The sequence below is a fragment of the Pseudoliparis swirei genome, chromosome 6 (assembly GCF_029220125.1).
Source record: "Pseudoliparis swirei isolate HS2019 ecotype Mariana Trench chromosome 6, NWPU_hadal_v1, whole genome shotgun sequence".
In the NCBI taxonomy this organism is placed as follows: domain Eukaryota; kingdom Metazoa; phylum Chordata; class Actinopteri; order Perciformes; family Liparidae; genus Pseudoliparis; species Pseudoliparis swirei.
The window spans coordinates 22118466-22146203 of NC_079393.1; the positions used below are offsets into that span (position 1 = coordinate 22118466).

Here is a 27738-nt window from a genome sequence, read left to right on the forward strand (position 1 = left end):
GTACAGCCACATTAGGGTATGAAGTTTATTTCAACATTTAAAGAAAATACAAAACACATCGTTCTCTGTAGACGTTTGCAAATTCAATTCACAAGTCAAAGTTGTTCAGATGGCTCCATCTCAAGGGCAGAGGGCTGATGTTACGCCTCACTGGCAGCAGCTGGTGTCGCATGTCTTCCCTTTGCACACGCAGCCAGACGCGCATTTGGCGCAGTCGGTTGGGCAGCACGGGCAGCAGCCTGAAATTAAGGCAGATAAACAGTTATTAAAATTTAGGAAAATTCCTTTGAGATCAGTATTTTTGTTTTGTATCCACTACAGACACTGCATCTTTGAGCAAAAGCTGGTGATTTGAGTGACTATGTAAATACACCATTACAGATAATGTACACCTTTGTTCAAATGCAGTGAGACAATTATAACCACCTTGACATTTAAAGAGGCAAGTTTAGATTTTTTTAACTGTATTTTGTTGAAAAGACGAAACGCAGCCAATAGTCACTCTGAATGGAAGAAGATTAAATCAGATAAATTACTCGTCATGTAATCGACATAAGTTTATTGTACTTACTCTTCTTGCAGCACGTGGTACAGGAGCAGTTTGTGCACTTGCAGGATCCTCCGCAGTTGCAGGTGCCACCTGGAAATTAAAGAGGCGCAGATGAGCTTCACATGATGCTGATACCAAATAAAACACAACAGATAACTCCCATCAGGGGACACGTTCAAACACAGAGGAGAGCACTTACTCTTGGCGCAATCGCAAGGGTCCATGTTTCAGTTGGCGTGTCTGGTCTTCGCGAGGAGATGCTGTGTGGGAAGTCTCAGACGAGTCTGTGTTGTGGGCATGTGGGAATGGGCGGCGTCTTTATAGCGTCCTCGAGACAACAGGACCGGGTGCAGACTGATTGTGTCACGCAGCTCGCGGGCTCCTAGGAGATGATTACAAAGGGGTTTGTGCACACGACTTCTTGTTTATCCGGTGACAGTTGTGGGGTCTGAACATTACGTAAGCCCCCCCCTCTCGCAACACCAAGGCTATGGCAGAATACTATACACGGACGTGAATCAGTGTTTAGTTGTGAGGTAGTTTATATCGAGGCAGTCATGGACATGTATTTGTGATGTTCAACAATTCAAGATATCAGGAGCAGTGTCGTCCTCCCACACGTGCTGCACCCGTCACGTGTTCCCCATTGTTGGTGTGCACACGGTGCAAACAAACTGCCAAGTGTTGGGTCTTCTCGCGCTCCTCTGCACACGGCCGTTTCAACTAAGCGCTCGTGAGCAAAGTAAATAGACTCATGTAATATGCTGCCTTTACGTACCACGTGCTGTGGGAAATATCTAACTCAGGAGTCTTTTGCGTTTGAAAGGCTACTGCAAAGACAATGTTTAGGTATGCGCTACAAAACGAATCAGCGAAGTTTCTGTTAATAACCATGATCACAATTTCATGGTGAAACTGAAGTTAGTAGTTTGTTAGTAGCCTGGATTATAATTGCACTTCTCCTGTTGTTTTGAATCCTAAATAGATCACACGTGTACTCCACTTCAGCGAAATAACACGACTGTAGGCTGCTATTATGTGGCTGCATGTTTACTATTCTTCTGCTTAGCTGGAAGACATACACGCAGTTATCTGAGCGTTTACCTCTAACGCTTCTCGGATGTCGGAGCTTGGAGCGGGACCCTGAAGGCAACATTGTCCCTTTTTTGCGCTCGCCACCATCTCATTGCTCTGAGTGTTTTTCCACTGAGTGCGTGAGTTGTTAATATGTGATGACTTGACGAAAGTGAATCACTTCAGGAAAGAAAGGATTTGGAGCCGAGTGCAACTTTTTGTGATTTAAAAAAGAAGACAGCTATTATATCAATGAATAGAAAAGAATCACAACACATGAATTCAAGTTTACATAAACGTGCCTCTTTTTAAAATAAACTACTATAATATCAATGAATAGAAAATAATCACAAAACATGAACTAAACTTTTGAGAAGCGTGCCTCTTGGGAGGAAAATGGATAAACATAGAATCACACATTCTGCAAATATACCAAAATGACACAGAAAATGAATAAATAAAACACGTTTTTCATGCATAACAAATGTACCCCTGTGTTTGAATATTTAACTCACTTTAAGTGAATTATTCTATAGAAATAGAGAATGCGCGATGCTGTGATGAAATATATTTTGGATGATTTAGGGGAAACAACACATACTGAAACATAAACAGCCCTGAGGTTTACTTTTTTGTCTTTAGCCACTTTAATGTGACTTTATTGTGAAACTAAGTTTAGGTCATTTCTGATTGCACAATCAGCGGAATCGACACGTTTACAGCGTGATTGTCACAGTGACTCAGCAGGACGTTGGTTTCTGATTCTTCATTTGGTCTGTTCAGACTCAGTTTGCATTCTGCCGTATAACTTAAACACAACACCATTTAAACGTTGTTCATGAATCCCATGCCACTGTTTGGAAAGACACGAAGACGCTGCCCACCGCACAGAGAGGTGCTGTTTGTGTCAGAGACCGCTAGAGGGAAACATCTACACGTTAATATTCATAGATAAGGGTTGTTTCCCCTCGTGGGACAGTGAAGAACTATCCCTCGTTATGCCATTTGTATTTCATGCGCGCATTTAAAAATAAGGCAGTCTGCACTCAATTTGGCTTCAAACCTATCAGCTAAGCCATGTGCATGGAATAAATCAATCTTTAAATCTAATATGTATAAATTATTGAATGGGAAAGTGAAGATTGACGCACACGTATGACCTGTAGTATTTTCACGTTGAAGGAGCACATAACCTAAACATGATCACTGTATATTGTCACCTCTCATCACAATATATAATACATACTCGTGTGGATTTATGTTCAGTAATATAAGTATTAATATCCAAAAATAACTAGAAAGCAGCGAGTGGAAAGAGGAGCTTCTTGCATGAGATCATCCACCATCTTGTTCAGATTATCTGTGCTAGAGTTGAGATCACAAACCACTTGGTTCTTGCTCAATGAGACGTGTATTCAGTGTACACGTCTGGAAGTGTTGACATGCAGAGCAACTATACAATAAAGGTGAATAAATATGAGTTTTCCTCCTCATCAAACTCACACTTCTTACTTTGGCTATGTGTGTGTGCGTGTGGGTCGTATATATGGTGTGTGTGTGCGTGCGTGTAAAGGTCAGAGTTCAGGGGCCGGTTCAGGGGGAATTGGATCCCTAAACCCACTATGGGGCAGGGAACATGCCCTGCAAAGATGACTTACTAAAGTTATTTGATTTAGCATTTACGCAGATGGTTCAACAAAAAGGAAATAGAAGGTTTAATTCATGTGATACAATTTCTGATGACTTATGGATATGAATATCAATGCATCTGATGAAGACATCAGTTAATTTGACTTGTTTCATACATAATCTAATATGTTGTATCTAAACACATTCCTTTACTTGGAATCACATGAATTATTAAATACGAGCTAATTTCCATCTAAAAACAACCATTAATAAGCTTTTTAAAAGACCGCGTGTCCCACAGACTCATGTAGAGCAGATCCGACTGTAAGATGGATTCTTGCTGTCACTGAGCTCTGCATGGCTCTGAGCATGCGCTGGATCTGGTTTCACCAACGCGTGTTTCTGTTTCCCTCGAAAACTCTCCCAACTTCTAAGAATAATTGTTCTTCTTGGACTGCATGGTGCATTAACATCAATATAGGACGCGTTTCATTCTTCAGTAAACAATTTGATCCGTTAAACCCCATGGTTTCTGACGCAAATCACACACACACACACACACACACACACACCTGTGATCATGTATCTGGCCCTGTTTTCACGGTGATTAGCATAAGGTCATTTCACAACAGGTGGCCTGTGTCGATGGTCTGATGGGGTCGGGGAGCAGTTCATTCATCATGTTCAACAGAGCACATCAGAAACCAGCTCAGGACTTTGGTCTAATCAGCACCAGCTGGGGGAAGAGGTGCTGGGTCCAGTTAACAAACATCCTCCTCAAACACGTACACTTGTGTTAGTAGAGGGGTTAAAGAAGGGGACTTGCATTGGGACTGTGGCCAATTGCTGGGACCAGGTGGTTTCATTTCATTGTCTTGAAACTAAGCTCTTTTTGTTCTCACCTTGCTGTTTCATACAATGTTGAGTCTAAGCTGCCCATCTTGTCCAGGCTCGTCTCAAAGGCAGACTTTTAGAGCATGTGTCGAGCCTCGCCTCCCTTACCAATCTGTCATGTGTTCCACATATACCGACCGGGTAGCCGGGGATCATTATGGCCAACTGGGAACACCCATGTTCCCAGTTGGCCTCGACTGTTACCAGCAGCCTCCCTCTGCTTCATCTTTGACTCCTTTTGTTGTGTTGCCCTGCACATGTAACATAGCCGATCTTATCCAGTTCACCTTTTAATTTGGTTTAATTAAATATATTTTCTGGAAACTTGGTCATGGCGTGTCTCTTATATGTGTGTGTATATATATATATATATATATATATAATCTCTCTATATCGCTTCATCCTCGCGGGGCGCTGGAGCCGATCCCAGCTGACATAGGGCGAAGGCAGGGGACACCCTGGACAGGCCTCCAGTCCATCGAGGGCACATATAGAGACATACAACCATTCACTCTCACATTCACACCTATGGGCAATTTAGAGATCAATTAACCTGCTGCATGTCTTTGGACTGTGGGAGGAAGCCGGAGAACCTTGAGGGGAACCCACGCTGCCATATATATTGTTTGAAGGTTCATAAGCTCAAAGCGTGGACGCAGTATCCGCAACTTCTGTTCATGTGCAAAGCCCTCCAGTTCTGATTGGGATCTACAAGTCTTCACAGAATCCCACAAAGAAACAGAATATCCAACACGCGCACATCTTGAGTCGGCTGTCATGGTGGTTAAGCGCAAGATTGAATGCTACAGTAGATTTTGCTCTCTTCACAGACTGAGGGGATCATGGATCATGTGCTTAACATTGTTGACCTTTACGTCTTCACTCCGTATGTGGACCCGGCCTCGTGGCCTGAGGATGGGCCTCTGCGTCAGATCCTCAGCCTGTGGGCGGTGACCTACCTGGGAGCAGGGCTGATTTACCTGAGCTTTGGTGCTCTTAACTTCTACTACGTGTTTGACCATAAGCTCATGAAACACCCTCAGTTCATCACGGTAAGTTGTGGGGAGACCAGCGATTGGGGTGTGTAAACTATTCGTGACTGGGGATGATTTTATTATTATTTAATATAACTATTCCCAAGCAAACTTGTCGTTGGATCACTTTGTGTGTGCTCCAACGACAGAACCAGATAAGAAAGGAGATGCGTCTATCGGCGATCTCCATCTTCTGGATGAGCTTCCTCACTGTGGCCCTTTTTTTCCTAGAGGTCAAGGGACACGGCAAACTTTATGACAACATCTACGCCTCTTCTCTGGGTGAGACAATAGTTACCTGAAACACGGTTCAACTCACAATTGACAGACTGGAGGTTAGCTGATAATAACCATCAATCAAGTATTTCTGTTTTTGCTGAAACAGGTTATAAAACAATCAGTCTGACTGAGGTCCATGAGCTCACTGGTTTGTGTTTCAGGCTGACCTGGGATGTTCCTGAGCATTGCTGGTTTCTTGTTCTTTACTGACATGTGTATCTACTGGATACACCGCTGTCTGCACCATAAGATCATCTACAAGGTGAGCTGGAGCATTATGGCTAGTTTAACATTGCTCCGAAACTATATCTTTTTAATATAAATAATAATCCAAGTGACCGAATTTGTATTATCTTCCAAAAAACTCTTAAAATGATCAACTTACTCTGCATTTCCCTCAGCTCAGCAGATAATTGTAGCGTCTTTCACTTCGACTTGTTTTCAGCAGCAGCTTTTACACTCCTGCTCAAGAGTAAAGTCAGCATCCAGCGGCAAAAGAGCCAGATGTTTCCTTCAATAGTGGAGATCTAAATGAGCTAAAAGGAGAGTTAATATCATACTACTTAGGTGGGAACAACCAAAACTCCATTATTAAATAACACTAATGTTTGCTAACATGTTACATATTGATAATGTCAATGTTGTGCGCCCACATGGCCATTAACTTGGTGGTGGATATGAATGTGAAAATAAGATTTGTTAATTTTTGGGCAATCAGGATTTCAACTGATCTAGAACCCAATATATTGAAATGAGTAACTGGACCACCTTTGCTTGTTAGACGGGTAACATATCTTCCATCTGAACACTGTCATCATACTTCCTGATTCTGGCTCTAATTCACTGTAGATTTGAACTTGTTTGTGTATTTTTTCCCACTAAAACCAGTTCTGATAATAGAGACAATTCCATTTCTCTTCCCATCCCTCAGCACTTGCATAAGCAGCACCATATATTCAAGATCCCGACGCCTTTTGCCAGCCACGCCTTCCACCCGCTGGACGGCTTCCTGCAGAGCTTACCCTATCACGTCTACCCCTTCCTCTTCCCCTCCACAAGGTGCTGGTCTGCTCGACACTTAAACTCTTTGACATCAGGTCGAGTTATAGTCTTTACAGTTTGGCAGATCAGGACTAAACAAGCTTCAATGCATGTTTCACAATTTTAAGACTTGACTTATATTATTTGAGGTCCAACTGCCATATGACATTTGGTGGAAAAGTAGTGTAAAAAAAAAGAAGCATGGAATTTCTAAAAAGTTTATTACTTGATGTAAACTTAACTAAACACTGTTTTTTTTAAATAGCCTTTGTATATTTACATTCCAGGTGGTTTACCTCTCACTCTTTGTCTTTGTCAACATCTGGACCATTTCCATACACGATGGAGACTACCGCATCCCCGGCCCCCTTATATGTCTGATCAACGGTGCTGTGCACCACGTAGACCATCATCTTTTCTTCAACTACAACTACGGACAATACTTTACACTCTGGGATCGCCTGGGGGGCTCCTACCGGCACCCGTCAGCCCTGGTGGGGAAGGGGCCACATGACCACATTTGCAAGCTCATGGCAGAGGCTGCACACACAGAGTAATGATGGAGATAGTCAGGGTACTGGTTTAAACTTCCCTAACGAGGTTCTCACAGATTCCTCAGCCTGAGACAGGGCTGTCAGATGCTAAACCAGCAACTCTCAACAGAGCTTTTCTAAACTGAAATTGTGAAATACCAAAAAAATGTAAAGCAGTCTAGGAGGAAATTATAGTCCCTAAATAGTTCTGTATACAATGGATAAATGCATTTCCTAAAGATAAGTAGGCTGGAAATAACACTGCACCAGAGTGAATAAACGGCTAACTTGAAGTTTAAGTGACCCATATAAACAACCAAGCCTCCAAATATGATTATCAAGTTAAAATAACCGCTTAAGATAACCGTTTAACCTTCGAGGAAGTATGATCCACTGCAGGGTTGCAAAAACAAATGTACTGCAGTTTCTTTACTTGAGCTCAAAAGAACTTTGTGCGAGTGAGTCTAAGATAACTTTGAGGAAATAGTTGAATTTGTCAAGACTTGTGGGAATACCAGAACTGTATTCATCCAACTGCCAACTTGATGCTGAGTTACGGCCACCACTTCATAAAATGAGGCCAGAGATGCTTCTATGTTGGAAAGCTGACAGACGCGGAGCACAGAGAGAAAGAGAAAATACAAATTAATGTCAGCCACCTTTCTGAATTCTGCAAGAAAAACTCGAAGGACTTGGAATGAAACTCTTTTCCAATTATGTTAATTTGTGTTTTTTACATTCATATTCATGAGGACTACAAACCCCAAAATGAAGCTAAAACACATTTTCCATTATTTCAGCTTAATTGGAAAATAATGAAACTCATTCAATACACAATACAATGCAAAACAACTCAATCAAGTGTCCACTTTTTTTCCCCGTCTGATTCCCGATTAGTCTTTCAGCTTCCGGTGCTCGGTGTGTTTTCGTGCAGGCTCTGCAGGGCGAGGTCTGTCCACTTCATCTCTTGTTCTTTCACAGACTCTGTGGAGCCTCCGTTGTCCTGCTCAGCCTCTGGCAATTCAGTCTGACAGAGAAATGGAGGGAAATTATTCCATGAAAAAGAGCGGTGCTTCACTCTACTTTAACGGTATGATGGTATGAGGACATTGGCTGAATATTTTAGGAAAGCAAAAGATGAACCTATACATTCAAGTGGAACTGGAGTGTTTCCTGTCAGAGCTTTTGGATTCTTCATTATTGACAAAACTATTATTGCATGTACAGAACAAATCGGATTAGGAACTAGTGCGTCAGCCTTTAAAGGATGCATGGGAAAATGTGTAAGTTCAGCATGACCTTTGACAATATGCAAGGGATGAGTCACAAGTGTAACATGTGTTGACCCTGAAAGAGGATGACTGTTACTTTGAGCAGGAAAGTGGAGCTTTCAATTCTTGCCATCCTCAAGGCGGCTTGCTCTCAGTTTAGAAAGTCTGTGAGCCTTTCAAAACAATTCTCTGAGAGCAATTTCACTGGATTTCACCTGAAGTTTAAGTGCCACCCAATCTGAGCGAACATTAACTTGAGCAAGCTTCCTTAGATTTGCCTAAAATACTGTATGGGCCATGTTTTAAGACTGGGAGGGAGTGCCTTGTCATGACCTCCACTGGGGGACCATAGTGTCTGTCATTAATACAATTATCTTCTTTGGTGACTCCGATCAGACTCTAAAAAGCTACTGCGAATGCTAACATGCATTTGCTTGTACAGCACTTACCAGAGGGATGGTGACGTCTTCGTAGGGCAGTCGGTCTTCCCTCCAGGCGTCATCAGTGAGGTCCAGCACTCTCCCATCTCGTTGGATTTCACTGTCCATCCTCTTGAGCAGGAATCCTGGCCGAGTTACCCGCAAGCAAACAGCAACACTTTTCAAATTGTGACTGCGACCCACACACGTATACAAGTTATGCGACACACAAAAAAGAGCAAATAACACACACTTGAGCTAAGTCTGGGGACTAAGCGGGGTTGAGAATAGTTCAGTTAACAACAAGTGGATTTAGTGACTATCTTTTAGCTTCGCCGTTTGAGCAAAACAGACGCGGTAACTGTATGAAACAGCGGACGCTGGGTGATGATGTCACAATGATGCCTTCACGGACAGCGGAAAATTGACGATTACACAATAAATTCCCTGTAATCCGTCGATTCTGTTACAGTAAATTAATAATAACTGGTCTATAATGATAATAATAATAATATTAACATGAATACAAAATAAAATATTACAGAGAAAAAACATTATATTCATAATTATGAATGATGAATACGAGTAAAATGTGTTCTGTATTTTACATCAAAACAAAACGATGCGTTTTAAATGTTCTAGACAACTACTAAACGGACCCTGGTGAGTAGATTATTTAACTTCGTCGTTAACTTCGTTTAATAATAAATAACAGGCCATCGTGGGTAATGTTTTTTGGTTTCCCTGGTAACCAGACGTCTCTTCTCTGAGGAAGACATCGCAAATCATTGTGTTGGTTCCCAGCCTTGAAGGTAAGTAGATATAATAACTATATTATTAATCCATAACAGAATGGGAAATGCAATGTTTGATTCAGGGGGTAATGCATTTGGTGCTGATGCTACTTTTGAATGTCAGCCGGTGATAACGTTAGTTCAGAGTGGGACACTTGGCACAACTGCACGTCTTTTTACGTCAAAGCGAAGCTCTGTGCTTGTATCTCTTCGTAAATCACGTTAACAATAATAAAGACTCATCCTTCTATAAATATTGTCATTCTCATCAGACACATTTGTTTCACCTACTTGATGTTGACGTCACTGTTCGGTAAACACAACAAAATAAACCATTCGAGTCACTCAGTTTTACTGTAGGCCTACATCTATCCAATATCAGCTTGGTTTTATATAATCTGGTAGGCTACTAAAGCTGTGGTTTGTGGATTCTGATGTCAGTTTATTTTGTAGACACTGCAATGATGTCAGCCTCCAAAGAACATCAAGTGGAAAAGATACAAACATGTGTCAACCCTGGAAACCCAGTTTTCCCCTGCATAACTGCAGCAGTCAATCAAGGAGGACCAGCAATGCGGGGAAAGGCCCAGCATCTACTGTACAGGACCAGCTCCAGTGAATATGGACGTCTCCCTCCCACCGTTGAGAGCTCACCGTGTACTTACCACCCGAAGTCTCACATATTCACCAAAGACCTGATCAAGAGTGGGATGTATCGGGACAACTCCTTCAATACGGCCCTGGACCGAAGCAGGGTGTACGACTGTCCCCATTTACATCACACCATATAAATAAATGCATGATTGACTTATTTAAGTGGTATTGTTTTAATTCACGAGAAGTTTAGTTTAGAATAGATGGAGCTTGAAGTGAATCCATATAATGCCTCAATGCGTCATCCACCCTGATAATACCTTATTTTATTACAGCATTATATTAGGTTATCAGGGCCTAGGTTATTCATTATTCAATCTTATCAATACATTATTAATTTCAGACATCAGCTACTTCTTAAACGGATAATAGTGAATTCAGGGTTTAGTCCCTCTGTCACATTCTCCTTATTCCCTGACCTATACTGTATTTAAGTGTAAATACATGTTTTTTTACATTTAAAAACCTGGACAATGTAATCTTTTGATTTCTCCCATTCAATTTCATAGCTGTAAAGTTAGCAGAAACTGTCACATGTATTGTTGTACGTCAATGAGAATTCATTATTATTATACAATATAGACTAAAATATTCAAAGTTGACACCTTGTATTCATATGTGGCCTTTAAAATGGAAATATACGACTATTTCTTTCATTTGTGAATGGTGGAATGCAGAAGACGACTTTCCTAGAGATATCTCTGGGAAAGTCGTCTTCTGCATTCACCTCCTTTCACACAATTTATGTTCATGCTGGTTTATTTTCCTCCATTAAAAACAATTGTAGGAGCAGCCTTGTTTGGCGCTGTTCTCTAATGTAGTTTAACGCTACTTTATGCCTCTTTACTTTGCGCATTTCCCTCTGATGTCACATTTTATTGCGATAACTTGTTGCATTTATTCCCGCCTCCGGCCATCTTTCTCTCTCTGTCGTAAAACATACGAACTTGGTAGGCCGACAGACATAAAATACACAAAATAAAAAATACGGTGATGTCTGAAGCAACACTACTGGGACGATGAAAGGAAGAAAACAATATTAAAAAGGGAGAACAGTGGTCTGTTGACGTTGTCTTCCCCAGAAACCCTCCTCCTCCAGCCGCGCCTCCCCGGCCACAGCTGATGATGGACAACCGTTGAGCCGCAAACGCTACGGAACTTAGCAAACAGCTAACGGCCGTGACAATGTGTGCGAGCTGTTAGCCACACCAACGTCCCGGAGCTCAGTGGCGGCGTGTGGAGGCCCTCGGACGGGTCATGTGAACGTGCCGCTGGAGCGAACCCGCGTGAGAGCGCCACGCGCAGACCGACGCTCCTCGCGCAGTGTGACAGGAGCACCGGGAGCAGCCTGGGCTAACAGCCGATAGCCGGTTAGCCGGAGCGTTAGCTGTTAGTTGGCTCTGTTTTCTGAACGAAGTGGGTCGACCGCTGCTGTTCCTCCAGTGTAAGTAGGCGTTTGGGCTCACATCGGCCCGTTTTAGTTTACGGACGACATGATGAGTTAGTGAGACTCGGGGTCCTCGAAAGGAAGTGCTAATGACACAATGCCTGGTGGGTGGGTGGCTAGCTTGCTAGCCAGCTAACCTAAATGAAAATAGCTTGTTTATCAACAGTTTAAAAACGTCTCGGTGGTTCAGGGCACGGTGTCTCCGCACACGGCACAACGTCACACGGATCATTGTGTAGACGTAATGTAGTAGCCGCTCTGCTTGAAAATGGCACTTCTAAATGGCCAATGTTTATTTCTAATATATTTTAATTCTACTTTTCAGTATTGTATTTCTCCGAGGCGTCCCATTTATCCGATGGGGTGTGTATTCTAGGCTAGTTTACAGCCTTGATGCTGGTAAAACACGACCAGCTGCGAAACCATGAAATAAACTGATCTAACAGACTTGACTTGAATTTCACTCTGTTTTGTTTTGTGTTACTTCCACAGAGACGCGAGCCCTGGAGGAGAACTGGACCGAGTCTTGGGCTGTCTATGATGTTCAACGCTTTCCCCCCCGTTGCATCACCTGACCCCTCCTGGTCTATTTGACTTGTCCTTTTTTCTCCAAAACTCAACCCCACATCTCTGCTTGGCAACAGCATGATCATTCACGTTGACCCCACTCAGCCCACTGGGACAAGAATACCTCAAAACCAAACTCGCCAAATGGTATGATAGTAGCCACCTGGATCACTTTTTGTGCTTGCAGGAGCCTCGCAAGGGTTCTGCTCTTCCTTTCCACCTATAGCTCCCTCTCTCCATTCTGGGAGACCCTTGCCAGTGTGGTCTCCGGCACTGGAACCATGGGTAATAGCTGTGTGTGCCGGGAGGATAGTGACTTGGAAGATCATCACCACGGGTCGTCGAGGGCAACCCGGGGACAAGCTAGGCGGGTGGACCACGGTCCAGGCGTAGGCGCTGATGCCGGAGAGGCGCGGAGCAGTAGACCCAGGGACCCGGTCAGGCCGCCACGCCGAGGGCGAGGGCCCCATGAGCCGAGACGGAAGAAGCAGAACGTGGATGGCCTGGTGCTGGACACATTGGCTGTCATCAGGACCCTGGTGGACAAGTAAGTGTTCATAAGAGTAATGACATCATAGAGAGAAAGATGATGGGTGGAAGAGTCAGTGCAGTCTGTACAGTTTTATAAAGAGTTTTCAATGAGACGAACAGCCAACAAAAAAATAATATTTTCCTTTTAGATACTTTAGTAGTGGTAATTAGATGTTGCTATAAGGCTCTGGAAAATAAATCAAGGTGCACTAGCGTATTTCCTCGACGTGTTGGCTAGGGTTGGATACCGAAACCCGGTGCCAATATGGTACCGGTTCCAATACAACCGGTATTACCCGGACCGAAACGCAACGCACATTCCGGTGCTTCTTTCCGGTGCCTGAGCCGATTGAAATTGAAAAAAACTATTGTTGTGAACTTCTCAGGTGACTCCGCCCTGTCAGCAGGTTGCGAGCCTCTCATATTTAACTTTGACAGCGGAGGCTGCGCCGTGTGTGACTAGTGACCCGTGTGGAGCACACCAGCGTCAGGCTGGACGCGACGGGGAGACCGTCACCGGTCCCCCTGAACACGGGGAGACCGATGATGACGAGCAGCCGTAACTCAGATTAGTACCATAACGTTGATTGCAAGTCTTGCATTCATAAAAGTAGCCCAATAAATAATAAATTAGCCATTATAACCATGTGACAGTCTGCTAGCAGATATGTTGATGTACAGCGGTCCCGGCTGTATACCCGGTGTTACCGGGAATATAATGACGGAGGAATAAAGACCGTGGGGCGTCACTTTGTTTCAGTGTAACTCTCACTGTCAGAAGCAAAACTTCATTTGTCATGTGTCATCTTCAGTCCCTCTGATTGGTTGTTCTCTTTGCCCATCAAAACAGTGACATGATTAACCCTATAAGGGCTGCACATGACAATACATATCACATCATATAATGGAGAACATGTATTGTGAATGTTAACAGTCTGATATCCGTTATTTGTCAGTGCTCCATGATAACGGCTTCTACAGGGAATATGGCCGAAGAGGTTTTTAATGTCCTTATTGTGCGTTTAAAAAAAAAAGTATCTGTTCAGGCACCGTTTAGGCACCGGTATCGTTTTAAAAGTATCGGTTTAGCAACGGTATCGGAAAAAACCCAAACGATACCCATCCAAGGTGTTGGCACATGACAGGTTACTGACGGCTTCTCAAACTCAAAGACGTTGCTGTCTTCCAGCAGACGCATCACACAAGGCTGTTTAGTTGTTGTCACACGCACAGATCGCATGCACAACTCTTGGAAGGCGTAGAGGGTACACGGTAAAGTCACGCCTTTGAGATGACTAAGCCCTGTGTCCTTTTATTTGGAACAAACGGCAAAGTAAAATATTTTGAGCATAAACCCCAGCAACAGTACTTTTCAAGATTCAAGATTCAAGATGTTTTATTTGTCACATACACACACAGGGTGTGCAGTGAAATGAAAGTGGCAATGCTCAGCAGGAATGTGCAAGGGCAACAAGTACACACTATTTACAATAAAAAACAACACAATATTTACAGTAAGTGTGTGTGTGTGTGTGTGTGTGTGTGTGCCTAAGAGGGCAGTTGTGTGGGTCTATGTGGGGTCCTGGTGAGGTCGGAGTTCACAATCCTGATGGCCTGAGGAAAGAAACTCCGTCTCAGTCTCTCTGTTCTTGCAGCGTGACTACGGAGGCGCCTGCCTGACCGCAGCAGCTGAAACAGTCTGTTGTTGGGGTGGTGAGGATCCTTCATGATCCTGCCGGCTCTGGTTCTGCACCTCCTGGTGTACAAGTCCTGCAGGGTGGGAGTGTAGTTCCAATAGTGCGCTCAGCCGAACGCACTACTCTCTGCAGAGCCTTCCTGTCCTGAGCGGAGCAGTTGCCAAACCAGGCTGTGATGCTTCCTGTCAGGACGCCTCTACAGCTCCAGAGTAGAAGGACTGAAGGATCCTCTGGGAAACTTTAAATTTCCTCAGCTGCCTGAGGTGGTAGAGGCGCTGCCTTGCCTTTCTCACCAGAGTGTCTGTGTTTGTTGACCATGTCAGATCCTCGGTGATGTGGACTCCCAGGTATTTATACCCTCTCCACAGTAGTCCGTTTAATCCCCAGTGGTGAGTACGTCCTCTGTTGTTGTGCCCTCCTAAAGTCCACAATCAGCTCCTTAGTTTTGGTGACATTCATGATGAGGCTGTTGTCCTGGCACCAGAGTGACAGATCAGCAACTTCCTCCAGGTAGGCCTTCTCGTCGTTTTCGCAGATCAGGCCCACCACCATTGTGTCATCCCCAAACTTGATGATGGTGTTGAGCTGAACCTGGCCACACAGTCATGTGTGTACAGGAGTACAGTAGGGGCTGAGGACGCAACCCTGGGGATCCTGTGTTCAGGGTGAGGGATTTGGAGGTGTGTCTGCCCACCCTGACCACCTGTGGCCTGGCGGTCAGGAAGTCCAGGATCCAAGCACACAGGGGTGTTCAGTCCCAGCTCAATCAGCTTGCCGCCAGTCTGGAGGGACTATGGTGTTGAAAGCTGAACTATAATCAATGAACAGCAGTCTCACATAGCCCCCTCTGACTGTCCAGATGAGAGAGTGTGGTGTGCAGTACCTGGGAGACAGCATCATCCGTGGATCTGTTTGGGCGATAAGCAAACTGCAGCGGGTCCATGGAGGAAGGGAGGAAGGCGCAGATGTAGTCCTTTATCAGCCTCTCAGCATTTCATGACCACCGAGGTGAGGGCCACCGGTCGGTAGTCATTCATACATGCTGGAGAAGCATTCTTGGGCACAGGGACAATAGTGGATCTCTTGAAGCAGGCGGGACCACGGACTCAGCCAGGAGAGGTTGAATATTGTGGTGAACACTGGAGCTAGCTGGTTAGCACAGGTCTTCAGTACTCGCCCAGATATGCCATCTGGACCTGCAGCTTTCCTGGTGTTCACCTCAACAGAGCCCTCCTCACACTGTGCTCGGTCACAGAGAGTGTGTTCATCCCCAGCGGTAGAACTCACCTCGGCTACATTAACGTGTTGTTGTTAGCCGGGAGCTAGCGCTGTTGTTGCTAGCCTCAAACCGTGCATAAAATGAGTTCAGGTCGTCCGCTAGGGATGCGTCGGCACTCACCATTGCGCGGGTCTGCTCTGGTAGTTTGTAATAGTCCGTAGCCCCTGCCATAGGCGCCTGGTGTCGCGCTGCTCCATCTGTGATTCCACTCTGTCTCGGTACCTTCTTTTGGCGTCCTTCAGCGCGCTCCTCAGTCGATAGACCGCTGGCTTGTACTCGTCCATGTGGCCGGATAGAAGACCGGACTTATAGGCAACAGTACCCCAGTTCACAGCTTCACGGATGGATCTATCAACCCACGGCTTTTGGTTAGGAAAGACCCTAACTTTTACCGTGGGGACGATGGTGTCGTTAAGCGTTTTATGAGGCTCATTGCTACTTCCGCAACTCGCTGGGGCGCACTGGAACTGGATTGGATCATGTCCCAGTCGACAATACTCAGAGCGCCCTGTAGCTCAGCCTCTGATTGGTCAGACCACCGCATTACGTCCTCGTCACTACCGCTTCCCGCGATCCTTTGTTTATACTCCGGAAGCAGAAAATGGCGGCATGGTCTGATTTCTAACGGAGGGAGAGAGACAGCCTTGTAGCCTCTCTTGAATGGCGATAGCAGTGGTCCAACGTTCTTTCCTCTGGTAGCACACGTAATGTGCTGGTGAAAGTTCGCATGACTTTTTAGGTTTGCCTTGTTAAAGTCCCCAGCCACCACCACAGCCGCTGGATACTTGTTCTGATGCCGACATAACACATCATGTAGGTCCGAGAAAAGTACCGGTGTCCGCTTGTGGTGGAATGTAGACGGCTGTGGTGATGACTGAGCTGAACTCCCGGGAAGGTAGAATGGACGGCATGAGATCGTCAGATGTTCCAGGTTCGCGAGCAGGAACGAAAGAGTCTTAATGTTCTTGGGGTCGCACCACATGTTGTTCGTCGTAGCAGACCCTCCACCCTTAGATTTTCCAGACTCTTCCGTCTGTCTGCACGGAAAACAGAGAAGGACTCGGTTGGGCATATGACTCTATCCGCACCAGCGGGTCAGCCAAGTTTCCGTCAGACAAAAGATGTTACAATCCCGCATGTCCCGTTGGAATCTGATCCTTGCCCTAAAATCATCCATCTTATTTTCCAGAGACTGGACGTTAGCAAGAAGGATGCTGGGCAAAGGTGGACGGTGGGCTTGAACTCTCAGTCTGTTCCGATTCCGCGCCTCGATGTTTTCGTCCCCCGTAGTAGCGGCTCCACTGTTGTTGTTGCGGTTCGCTCGTACAATCTCCGCCGGCCACGCTGGATCGATGGGTCCCTCGTGGGAGGTACTGCAACAGATGCTGTGAGAGATGCTCTCATGTTGTCTTGGTCGCACCTGTCTCTAGATATATACAATATATCTACGCTAATATCACCGTTTCAGTCTCGTACATTTTTTTAATGTACATCTTCAACAACGAGGGACATCGTTTCACAAATCACACCTCCTCTGTCTCCCCCTGACGTCATCTTTGTAGTCTACGCATGGTTGAACGTATTATTGTGGTTTGCTGTAAGTGTAACAGGGTAATGTCTGATTATTTTGTCCAGGGAAACCAGGATTTCTCACAACCAATTAAATCTAATATCAAAATTCACAGCTTTAGACAATTCATGACGAAATCAGTCATTTCACCCAAAAAAGCCTGCTTAAAAAAGACATTTTAAGGTTCCAACTTTGACAAAAACACCATGAACCAAACTGACAAAAGTTATTTAACAAGAATAAATAATAATAGATAATTGTTAAAATGTGCTCTGCAGCGAGCCGGTTCTGTATATTTATAATGTATGGTCAGCAGAGTGATGCTCTCCATCCACAGAGAGCACTTTGTGCAAGTCGGCTTCCTTTATGTACGACTTTCCCTCTCTTGATGTAGTGATGAGCAATGAAGTAGAAGTATTTGTGTGGCCCGTGTAGACGCCGAAGCACTATTTTCTTTATCCTCCTGTTCCGATAAGCTATCCTCGTCTTGAGAGAAAAGCTGATCAGCATGACCCATTGGGATTTCTCTGTGGCTTTCGAGAGCAAAACATGGGAATGATGAATGTTGAGTGTAAGGATATCTAATTGATAAGAAAAATTAAATAATGACTGCTAAAACAGGATCATGTAAATTACAGGTAGTGGAGTCTCGTCCTATTCGTAGCAGCACATCCTCATCTTCTCCGTCTACCTTTTTAATGAGAAACCATTTTCAGCCACATGTTGAACTGCCTGCGTATTGCATTTAAAACGTACACCTCATTGCCATTTATTCTTGCACAGTTTGTTCACGACTGTCGGCTCTCATTTTATCAGGTCATAAACAAGTTCACCTAACTTTGTTGATCAATAACTGAATATCACGGTTGAGGTTCAGTATTTACGGCAGTTGTAACACAATATGGTGGAGATTGTCTCCATCCGTGAGAGCTGTCGATTTTTATAGCAGTTTTTGAAATGATAGTTTTTGCTGGATTCGGTGCAAAACAATGTTAAGATGACATATTATTAGACATTTTATAGCCGAAATGATTATTCTACCAAGTAACCAGATGATTTATTGACAGTTGTTAAACTATTCAGTTTCACCGCTGATAGAGCTGCATGAGGAAGCTGGTGCCCTTACAGTGTGTACACTATCTGTGCGTCACAAACTCAAATAATTAAACATTGGTTGCAGGATAAAGCAAAACAAATCGCTTGTGAGAATACAGATATATATATATATATATATATATATATACTGCAGCTTGAATGACTGTCTTTTAAATAATTTTCCATCCCTGTAAGAAACATTCATACACTCTTCCAAGAATGCGCTCACATTTGACTCATAAATGAAAGGAAACTGAGTTACAGTAATTCTTAGTTGTGTTAGCAATCCTGAGGATCGGCTTGAGGAGTTGGCTGAAGTCATGGCTGTAATAATAAAAGCAATTTTTCAGCTTGGGACGAGCCGTGACAAGCAACGGCACTGGCAGCATCATCGAAAACAACAACCACTGAAGTAAATCTTCTACGCTTGCCCTCCTCTCTCCATGAGATAACATTACTGTTGCTATCACAGAGGAATGGATCATTTGTTTGATAATGTCTCGTATGCATTGATCACCGTGCCATAAAGACACATAAAGAAACGCATATATTAATGTTTGTGAAGTAGAGCATTCAGGTGAGAAACGAGTTGTTATCACATTCTGTTTAAACTTCTGTTTTTCAGTGACCAAGAACCCCCGTACTCCATGATCACTTTGCACGAGATGGCAGAGACCGGTAAGGAAAAATCACTCTTTCACTCACTGGGCACGGACCTATTCAACAGCCCTTCATCCAGTTAAAATAGTACAGATATGGTAAGCAATGTGACGTAATGAGACGGAGGCAATTAAATGGGAAAATGTGGGAACATTGTCTCTCCTCAGAAACAGTAATTTGACAAAGTGACTCACGTCTCAACAGACAACACGATTTCCTGGTCGGTTCTTAGTCTTGTGCACAACACTTCAGGTTGAAAGTAAACCATCCGATGCACTGTAGTAATCGTTATTGCCTGGTGAGGAGTCACAGGAATTTAGACTCCTCTGAATATGCTCCCTCGGGCTGAGTTGGTGGTTGTTTTTGAGAACTGCCGAGGCGGTGATATTTCAGTAGCTTCGCCATCAGCAGACAGTCATCTCCCTCCGTTCAGTGATGGGTTTTTCCTTTTTAGCCTCTTTTGATACTGTGTGTGTGTGTATGTGTCTCTCTCTCAATCGCCATTGATACGTGTTGTTCAAAAGCTGCGCAGAGAGCGTAATGCGTTTGGGTTTAGCTGTATTCTGTTGTCAAGAAGAAACACAGTTTTGAGGACCAACATGTTAAAGACCTGCAGCGTCGTGTGTTGCTCACTACTTACTGACTGAGCTGACTTTCATTGGGATTTAAGTCTATTCAAAGCTTGACTTGATGTTGTGTGTTTTTGGTACTAATGTTCTCATTGTGCGTGTTGTGCCTTTTTTAATTCTTGCGCTTGCTCATATGGTGTTTGATGCTCGCGTGGCGTGGTGTTGCCGTCAAATGGTTCAGCAACCACCGAGTTGGGTCTTCGCTTGTAGACACTGAACCCCGATGGCAGCCGAGCAGCAAGCCCGTCCCTTCCTGTGGTTATGTACTTCGATGTTACATTATTCATCAGCCAGTTGGCAGAGGCTTTCACAAGTGTTGGAGTTTCTTGTTGAGTCGTCTAATGGACAGGAAATGGATGTTTTAGTATTTACGCTGCATTTTATAGTCATAATCCAGGTGCCTATCTCTCAAAGTGAGTTCAGCAGAGTTCAATTGTTTTCATTGGGACTAAGAGTGCTAATTTATTTTTCTAAGTGTGTGCTGTTGTAATGAAAGAACAGGAGAACCATCTCAATGGTCGGCTTACTTTAATCCGTTAAGTCTCAATATAATAGTTTACTCTCTTCCCCCTCAGATGATGGTTGGTTGGAGGTTGTCCAGTCTCTGATTCGAGTGATCCCATTGGACGATCCGCTTGGCCCTGCAGTGATAACCCTTCTGTTGGATGAGTGTCCCCTGCCCACCAAGGTTAGTGGCAAATAACTGTTTGGCACAGAAGGATTCATTTGGGGTAATAACTTTCAAATGATATGTTCTGTAACCTGGAAATGTCTTACCCCAACACTGACCAAGGCCTGAGGTGAAAAAGAAAACAATCTCAACTAGCCCAGGTCTAATAAAAGAATATATATATATATATATATACGTATGTCTTCCCCTTTCCCATGGCCGTTCCTGTATTTTGGTGGTTTGTTTATGTACGATGGGACACGGCTAGAAACCTCATGGTCAGCTGTTTTTATACCTCGAGGAACTGGCTTCATCGCATGTATTGTTTTCATTTGGCCTCTGCTCCCCCCACACTCCCCCAAACCACCCCCCTTTTTTCCTTTGGACAAATACAATCTGTTTGGGACCCCCTGCCTCCTGGTCCAAAGTAACCTGAGGACAAAGGACACACTATGAAACTGAACAGTATGAACTCTGTCGTCATTCCAGTGTTTGAACAGAATTATGCTCCACCTAACAAAACATATTTGGCAGGTTTCATATTTACAATGCAAAGTCTCAAACACACCGGCAGCTACAAAAACTAAATAAAAACTCGCCTGCAGGCGGTGCGTATGACATCACCGCCTGGACTCGAGGTATGAACGTGCTGCATTAGTAACACGTTGTCTCTGTTAATAAAGTCGTTTGGATTTGGTGTGCTTTATCCAGCTGTTGGTCCAGAGAATCACTGCAAGCACTAGCGTAGTGTGTGCGTATGCGTGTGCTCACTTTCCCCCCCACTTGAATGTAATACTTTACCTTTTTATGGGGAATTCCCATCAAAATCCTGTATGGATTTGGTAACATTGTGACTGAAATTGTCCCTTTTCATTTCTCCATCTTCGGGAACGTTTGGATTGTTTGGTAGAAACTGTGTTGATGTGACTTCCATCAGAGTAACTGCTCCATCTCCTCCCATCAGGACGCTCTCCAGAAACTGTCAGACATGTTGAGTCTGAGTTCGGCTGTGGCGCGACAGGACGCTCTGAACCCCGCGAAGCACAGAAACACCACAGCTGTCCTGGGATGCCTGGCAGAGAAACTGGCTGGTAAAGTCCACATTTATACTTCAAATCCTGTTGACTTGCTCGCTATGGACTTCTAGACATTGAAACATACTTTTTACTTGTGATTTTGACCCATTTGACACAATTTCTTTACGTTTCGTCTTTAGGTCCGGCTAGTATTGGATTGTTGAGCCCTGGAACCCTTGAGTACCTTCTAGAGAGCCTGGTGCGCACGCACACGCACACACACACACACACACACTTTAGATGCATAACTGTCAGTGACCCAACTCATGCGCTAACGGATGTATGCGGGTCGATGCTTTTTATAGAATTTATCCTAAAAGAAAGACGGAGTGATGTTACAGTCAATAAAGAGAAGTGGCATTGCGTCATTGTCGGTTACAAGACGCTCTCACAATGAAGTAATAACAGAAGGCCTCGTTATGAGACGTCTATTATTATAATAATTATTATTATTGTTGTAGTGTCATGAAAACAAATGTTGCCGACTGATGATCATTTCTGTGCATCTCCTCCAGAGCTCTGAAGCCCACCCCACTGTCATGCTGTTCGCCCTCATCGCTTTGGAGAAGTTCTCCCAGACCAGTGAGTTCATATCGAAGACGACGAGTCGGTTTGAATCTTGTGACTTCCTGACAAAACAAAACGCAAAGATGAGACAGAAAGTGCTCTTATCAAAGGAATGCCATGGCAACAGGCACGTCTCAACTTCTGCTTTCTACATCTTCCTTGTTGATAGTTTATCTACTTTTACATTTCACACAAAACAATGCTGTGAGGTAGAGATGCACATGTGCTGTTCATCAGCAGTTGTTCCTCTTTTCAAACATATATGTTCATTTCTTGCAGGTACAAATGCAAAATCAAAGCAATTTTATACTCTTTGAAGTCCCCACCAGGGAAATAGTTACTGGATGCAAAGTGTTGATGCATTCTCTCATGAACAATTAGGACTCGATGCAGAAAACTCAATAATTGGACATTTCAAACTCCATGATCTCCACGTTATGATTGCTTCTTCTTCCGCCCAACTCAAAAAGAATGAAATGAAGCAGATTCACACTTTATTTTTGCCAACAATTTGCGCCCGTACTCAATCATTGAGAATCAGGGCTTTTGCACTATGTTGCACGCTTTGGAAACGAGATGCAACATTCATCTTGACGTTTTTGACGGAAACAGCGAGACTCTACAACCGAAACGCAGCTAAAGTTATAGAGTCACTGAGGAAGGCAGGTCACGGGCTGTGCGTGGACATCCGTTGCCACAGAATCTAGTGTCTAGTTGTGACTTGCCTGTTTGAACACACCTGGTGCATCTCTTTGCCCTCAGGTGAGAACAAGCTAACGGTGTCTGAGTCGTGCATCAGCAATCGACTCGCTGTCCTGGAATCGTGGGCGGAGCATCCCGACTACCTGAAGAGGCAGGTCGGATTCTGCTCACAATGGAGTCTCGACAACCTGTGTGAGTACAAGTAGCCGCGATGCCTTTTCCACATTGTACGTTTGGGTTGGATCACATGCTTCAGGCTCTTTAAGTAGGCGTGTGTGTGTGTGTGTGTGTGTGTGAATCGACAAAGAAATGTGAAAATGCTTCCTCTGTCGATCTCCGTCTAGTCCTAAAAGGTGGCCGTCAGTTCACTTTCGAGAAGGTCAACCTCACCAACGTCAACACCATGCTCAACAGCAATGACGTCAGCGAGTACCTCAAGATCTCCCCGACTGGACTCGAGGTGTGTGTGTGTGTGTGTCAGAGAGTGTGAGTCAGTCAGTCAGTCAGCCGATAGATTTATGAATGTTCTCCCTCTCTGCTGCCCTCCTCAGGCGCGGTGCGATGCCTCGTCCTTTGAGAGCGTGCGTTGCACATTCTGCGTGGATTCGGGTGTTTGGTACTACGAGGTGACGGTCATCACATCCGGCGTGATGCAAATCGGATGGGCCACCAAGGACAGCAAGTTCCTCAACCACGTATGCCTCTTCAGTGCCTGTACCGTTCAGCTCATCCAGATGTTCTACAGTCCCATAATGTTGTGTGTTCCTTCCAGGAGGGCTACGGGATAGGCGACGATGAGTACTCGTGTGCGTATGATGGCTGCAGGCAGCTCATCTGGTACAACGCTCGCAGTAAACCTCACTCTCACGCCTGCTGGAAGGAGGGTATGCAGTTTCACACGCTCACTACTGCTCCTCAACCACATACGTCAAAGAAAGTTTGTTTGTCGGACTGAACATTAGAAAGTGAATAGACACCCTGCTTACGATATCCAACGTATCTGTTTAGAAATTGCTTCATCGTATTTAGTTTCTCTGGGGTGATTTTGTGATTTTTAGCACCCACACGCTGCCGTCAGTACCGGCCTCTGATTAACCTCCCACACGGAGGATCAGATAATAGGAACAACAGCGAGCCAAGACTTTATTATTCTGCGTGTGGGGCGTGTGTTTAGGAGACGCCATCGGCTTCCTGTTGGACCTCAGCAAGAAGCAGATGGTTTTCTATCTGAACGGACATCAGCTGCCGCCGGAGAAACAGGTCTTCTCCTCAGCCACGTAAGCGCACACACACACACACACACACACACACACACACAGTCACCTCCTTAATCTGTCACGTTTTGATTTATTGATTAACTGTTCTTCCTCGTACACATCTTTCCTTTTCTCTCTCTTTCCTTCCTCCTTTTCTGTACCTTTTTTTTTCTTTCTTTGCTCTCTTCTGTCCCTTTTCTCAAATTAACCCCCGTCTCTTCTTCACTTCTGTGTGCATCAGGTCCGGTTTCTTTGCAGCAGCCAGCTTCATGTCTTACCAGCAGTGCGAGTTTAACTTTGGGGCCAAGCCTTTCCGTCACCCACCGTCTGTGAAGTTCAGCACCTTCAACGATTTTGCTTCACTGCTGCCCAGTGAAAAGATCATCCTACCCAGGTAACGCCATGACGCTGCTCCTCAGAGGGATTTCTAGTGCCTAAAATAGGCGTGGAACATGGGAAGGCTGTTGTCTTACCTAACTGTCCCCTGGCTAGCGAAGCATTAGTGCACACGGCGTCCAGAGGACGAGGATGATTTGGATCTCTCATTAGTTTGATGGCTGCGTTAAAGCAACTCTTTAGACTCTTTGAAAATGTAATGAGTAGAGAAAGGAGGAATTGAAGGAATATATCAATATTTATACAAGAGACGGTCACTCACCATCTTTACAGTCTGATGTGTACACTGCAACCGAGAAGTCTTTTGGCAGCACTTAGTTGAGGCTCTATTGAGTTTAGGGTTTCCAGTAAATCCTGGCAGTGACCCAGCATCCACAATATCCTCTGGCAGTGGAACACTGAAATGTAATGCACGGTTCATTTGATTTATTACAACTGAATTTGATTGCCATTTGAAGGGTCTACCAGCCAGTATTAAATAACATCTTTTGAGAAGCTTCAAATTAAATCCCAATCTCAATTATATGCAACCACACAACCTGGAGAATGAACGTAGCCGATTCAAGAAGTCTGCATTACCAAAACGAAACGTTCAAATCTTGACGACGAAATGAGTTATTGCAGTTCTGTTTCCACTGGATGAAAAAGGTGTACTTCTCATTGAAGCAAGAAAGAAAAAACAATGGCAGTAATATATTAAGCTTGAGTATACAATTATAGCAAACTTGGTGAAGAACTGGAATAAGTACATATGCATAGAAAACAGATGTTGATGTTAATGTGTGTTTCACAGACACCGGCGTCTGGCCTTACTCAAGCAGGTGAGCATCCGAGACAACTGCTGCACGCTGTGTTGTGACGTCATGGCGGACACGGAGCTGCGGCCCTGTGGTCATGGGTACGTGTGAATCTGCTGTAGACAAACGCTGCTTGAAAATCCCAAACTATTAAGAAAAACATATGTTAGACACGGGTCTAATTTTTCTTCTGTCTGTGAATGGATTCTCACATCTGTCTCTCCACCCTCCAGTGGCATGTGTATGGAGTGTGCCTTACAGTTGGAGACGTGCCCGCTGTGCCGCCAGGACATCCAGACCCGCGTCAGACTCATTGCTCATGTCTCCTGACCAACCTCCTGCCGCTTCTCCAGCAAGGAGAGACACACGAGCCCGACGGCCTCGCCCTCCTCCTCCCACCCAGCAGGGCGACGAGCACGGTGTCGCGATGACGCCGGGACTCTGACTTCTGGTACGAGGAAGCGACGATGGAGGGGTGGAGCGGGGGAAATGAGAGGAGGGGGATTACAACCTGAACTGGATCCCCAGGAGCTTTCTCCCATTTGCCTACTTGTCTCCTCTTTTGTATCCTTCTGACGACTCGCTGCAGAAGTCGTGGCCAAGAATCGTCGACTTTCTACAAACGCCGTTTGTTTCCGAAATGAGAAGCAGAAAAACAATTTCACGAGATTACAGATGGGAACAATCTGTCGTCTGCTAGCGCCTGCGTAGAGTTACCAGACATCCTTTCTATGATACGAGGATCCCTCTGCGCTTTCAGCCCACAGGCTACTACTATTTAACCCCCTCATCGTCATGCACACGTCTGCGTAACAGAAAGGATCCCGGCCTGTTGTACAGTATTAAACACAAGGTACAGATGAATCTCACTTTCATGTTTTGGTGTGTAGATATGTGCGAATCGTGGTGTTCTGGAGGTGTCATTTTCATTCTCTTTTCTCAAGGTCATACCAACACCTTTCCTTTGGTCGGCTTCTCTTTCTGTACTGATTGATTTCCCACTGGTAGGGTTTGTCATTTGGAAAAAAAATACCTCGTATTGTAAAGTGTCCGATTTTACTTTTGATGTCAGACATCTTTAAAGTTGCCGAAGCAATTCCAATATTTTAATTTTCTGATTTGTTTTTTACAAATATTAGTAATGAGATCAGCTGTGACACCACAGAGGACGTTAACGGAACAAATATAGTTTGACAACCAGTGAAAAATAAAATAAAAATTTGAATCTATATTATAAGTAAGTGATTTTTCAGGCGTCTGACCCAGCTGCTCTTTGTGCTTCGTCTCTCCTCGGATGTTATTTCCTCCGTCTCGGTCATGTTTGCAACAAACACAGCATCTGTAAATTAAATCACATGTTTTCTCCACAATTATAAGTTATAATTGAAGAGCCGGTGAGGGAGAAATACACAATTGAATTTCCACCACCGTCAGAATTGATTCGTGATAACAATTTGGCAACAACTTTTAATGCCACCGTGAGTCGTGCTTCGCTGAGTACATACGTCTTCATTTTCTGATCGTCAGACAATAGTCGTCTGTATTAAGATGACTATTTTGAATCCTCACGATGTGATTTTGTTTCATTAATGTTGATGTAAAAACTTGGTTGAGAAGCGCGACAGGTTTTGTTGATTGACAGTGTTGTATTAGCAGACGGGTAATTTGCTTTAAACAAATGTGAAATGTTTTAAGTAAATCATCTTTCCAAAATATCAGTGAACTAAATATCCCAGTGTCATTTTTAAGATATCATTTGGGGTCTTATTTTGCAGTGAAATACTTGGCATGAATTGGCAATCAACCTACACAGCTCACATGACCAGACGAGAATAATACAATGGTACGTTTCACCTGCTACCAATCGCAGCATAACGAATGGATCTAGTCAAAAGACGTTTCTCTTTAGATTGGAAGGATATCTTTAAATGTATCTTTCAGCCTGATTACATTTTGGTGACCCTATTTGTGATTTTTCTAACTTAGCAGTACATCTCTCTGCTCTCATTGAGCCATTTCTCCATCTTTCGCCATCTTCAAAAGAATGTCTAGTTTTCTGTCCATCCTTTACTTGAAGCCTCTCTGAGTTGGCTGACATATGTACTTTGGAAACAGGGGATGAGAGTTTGTGATTTGAAGGAAAACTCATTTGTACAATTAGCTGAAAAAAAATCTGGTGATGAAAATTAGCACAATGAATAATTTAGAATTGTATTTGGTCAAATTATTTATGAATAGTTACTACTCCACCAAATTGCATGATCATTCAGACTATACTGGAATGATTTCTAAAAGGTAACGTGCATCTCTCGGTGACAAACGACTGGGCCGGTCACTGTTGGCTATCTTGTATTTCCTGGAGCACCTAATACTGTACATGCAGGTGAGAGAAGTTCTGTTTGTCTCTACGGCTAGAGATGTAGTTCTGGATTGTAAAGAATCTATTGTGGATCGTATTTAAAACATCTAAAGGAATTTTGCCCCAGAGTTCCCAAAGATGTGATTGAAGAATTATTGTGGCCTGGATTGTGATATTTGTAATAAATGTATGTCCATGTGATATTTTTTTTGTCCGACTGAGTGGTGTTTATTTACATCTCAAATACATCTCGCATACATATTCTTTT

The 27738-nt window shown here is 44.1% G+C and overlaps 3 protein-coding genes across 3 annotated transcripts; 2 read left to right on the forward strand and 1 right to left on the reverse strand.

Moving 5' to 3' along the window:
* Positions 1 to 4989: 4989 nt before the first annotated feature.
* LOC130195369 (lathosterol oxidase-like) lies at positions 4990 to 7058 on the forward strand. The gene is given in 6 exon segments (XM_056416856.1): positions 4990 to 5199; positions 5331 to 5463; positions 5622 to 5722; positions 6392 to 6509; positions 6512 to 6519; positions 6789 to 7058. Coding segments are annotated over 6 exon segments (840 nt in total).
* On the reverse strand, positions 6706 to 9093 carry anapc13 (anaphase promoting complex subunit 13). Its single transcript, XM_056416857.1, has 2 exons — positions 8755 to 9093; positions 6706 to 8061 (listed from the first exon to the last, which is right to left on the reverse strand). The coding sequence occupies exons 1-2, from the start codon at positions 8851 to 8853 to the stop codon at positions 7936 to 7938; spliced, it is 225 nt and encodes a 74-aa protein (XP_056272832.1). The 5' UTR covers positions 8854 to 9093; the 3' UTR covers positions 6706 to 7935.
* Positions 9094 to 11320: 2227 nt separating this feature from the next.
* Positions 11321 to 27674, forward strand: rspry1 (ring finger and SPRY domain containing 1). The gene is made up of 15 exons (XM_056417369.1): positions 11321 to 11616; positions 12112 to 12733; positions 18984 to 19036; positions 20223 to 20335; positions 21282 to 21408; positions 21534 to 21592; positions 21909 to 21975; positions 22723 to 22854; positions 23007 to 23122; positions 23214 to 23357; positions 23435 to 23546; positions 23837 to 23939; positions 24160 to 24312; positions 25108 to 25212; positions 25345 to 27674. The coding sequence occupies exons 2-15, from the start codon at positions 12336 to 12338 to the stop codon at positions 25439 to 25441; spliced, it is 1779 nt and encodes a 592-aa protein (XP_056273344.1). The 5' UTR covers positions 11321 to 11616; positions 12112 to 12335; the 3' UTR covers positions 25442 to 27674.
* Positions 27675 to 27738: the final 64 nt, after the last annotated feature.

What these genes read in the sequence shown, in the direction of transcription:
- anapc13 (XM_056416857.1), bottom strand. Translation starts at nt 8,853, where the DNA reads ATGGACAGTGAAATCCAACGAGATGGGAGAGTGCTGGACCTCACTGAT. An exon ending in AAGACGTCACCATCCCTCTG is followed by an intron (nt 8,062 to 8,754) that starts GTAAGTGCTGTA and finishes TTTCTCTGTCAG; the next exon opens with ACTGAATTGCCAGAGGCTGA.
- rspry1 (XM_056417369.1), top strand. Translation starts at nt 12,336, where the DNA reads ATGATAGTAGCCACCTGGATCACTTTTTGTGCTTGCAGGAGCCTCGCA. An exon ending in ATGGAGTCTCGACAACCTGT is followed by an intron (nt 22,855 to 23,006) that starts GTGAGTACAAGT and finishes ATCTCCGTCTAG; the next exon opens with TCCTAAAAGGTGGCCGTCAG. An exon ending in CAGGTCTTCTCCTCAGCCAC is followed by an intron (nt 23,940 to 24,159) that starts GTAAGCGCACAC and finishes TGTGTGCATCAG; the next exon opens with GTCCGGTTTCTTTGCAGCAG.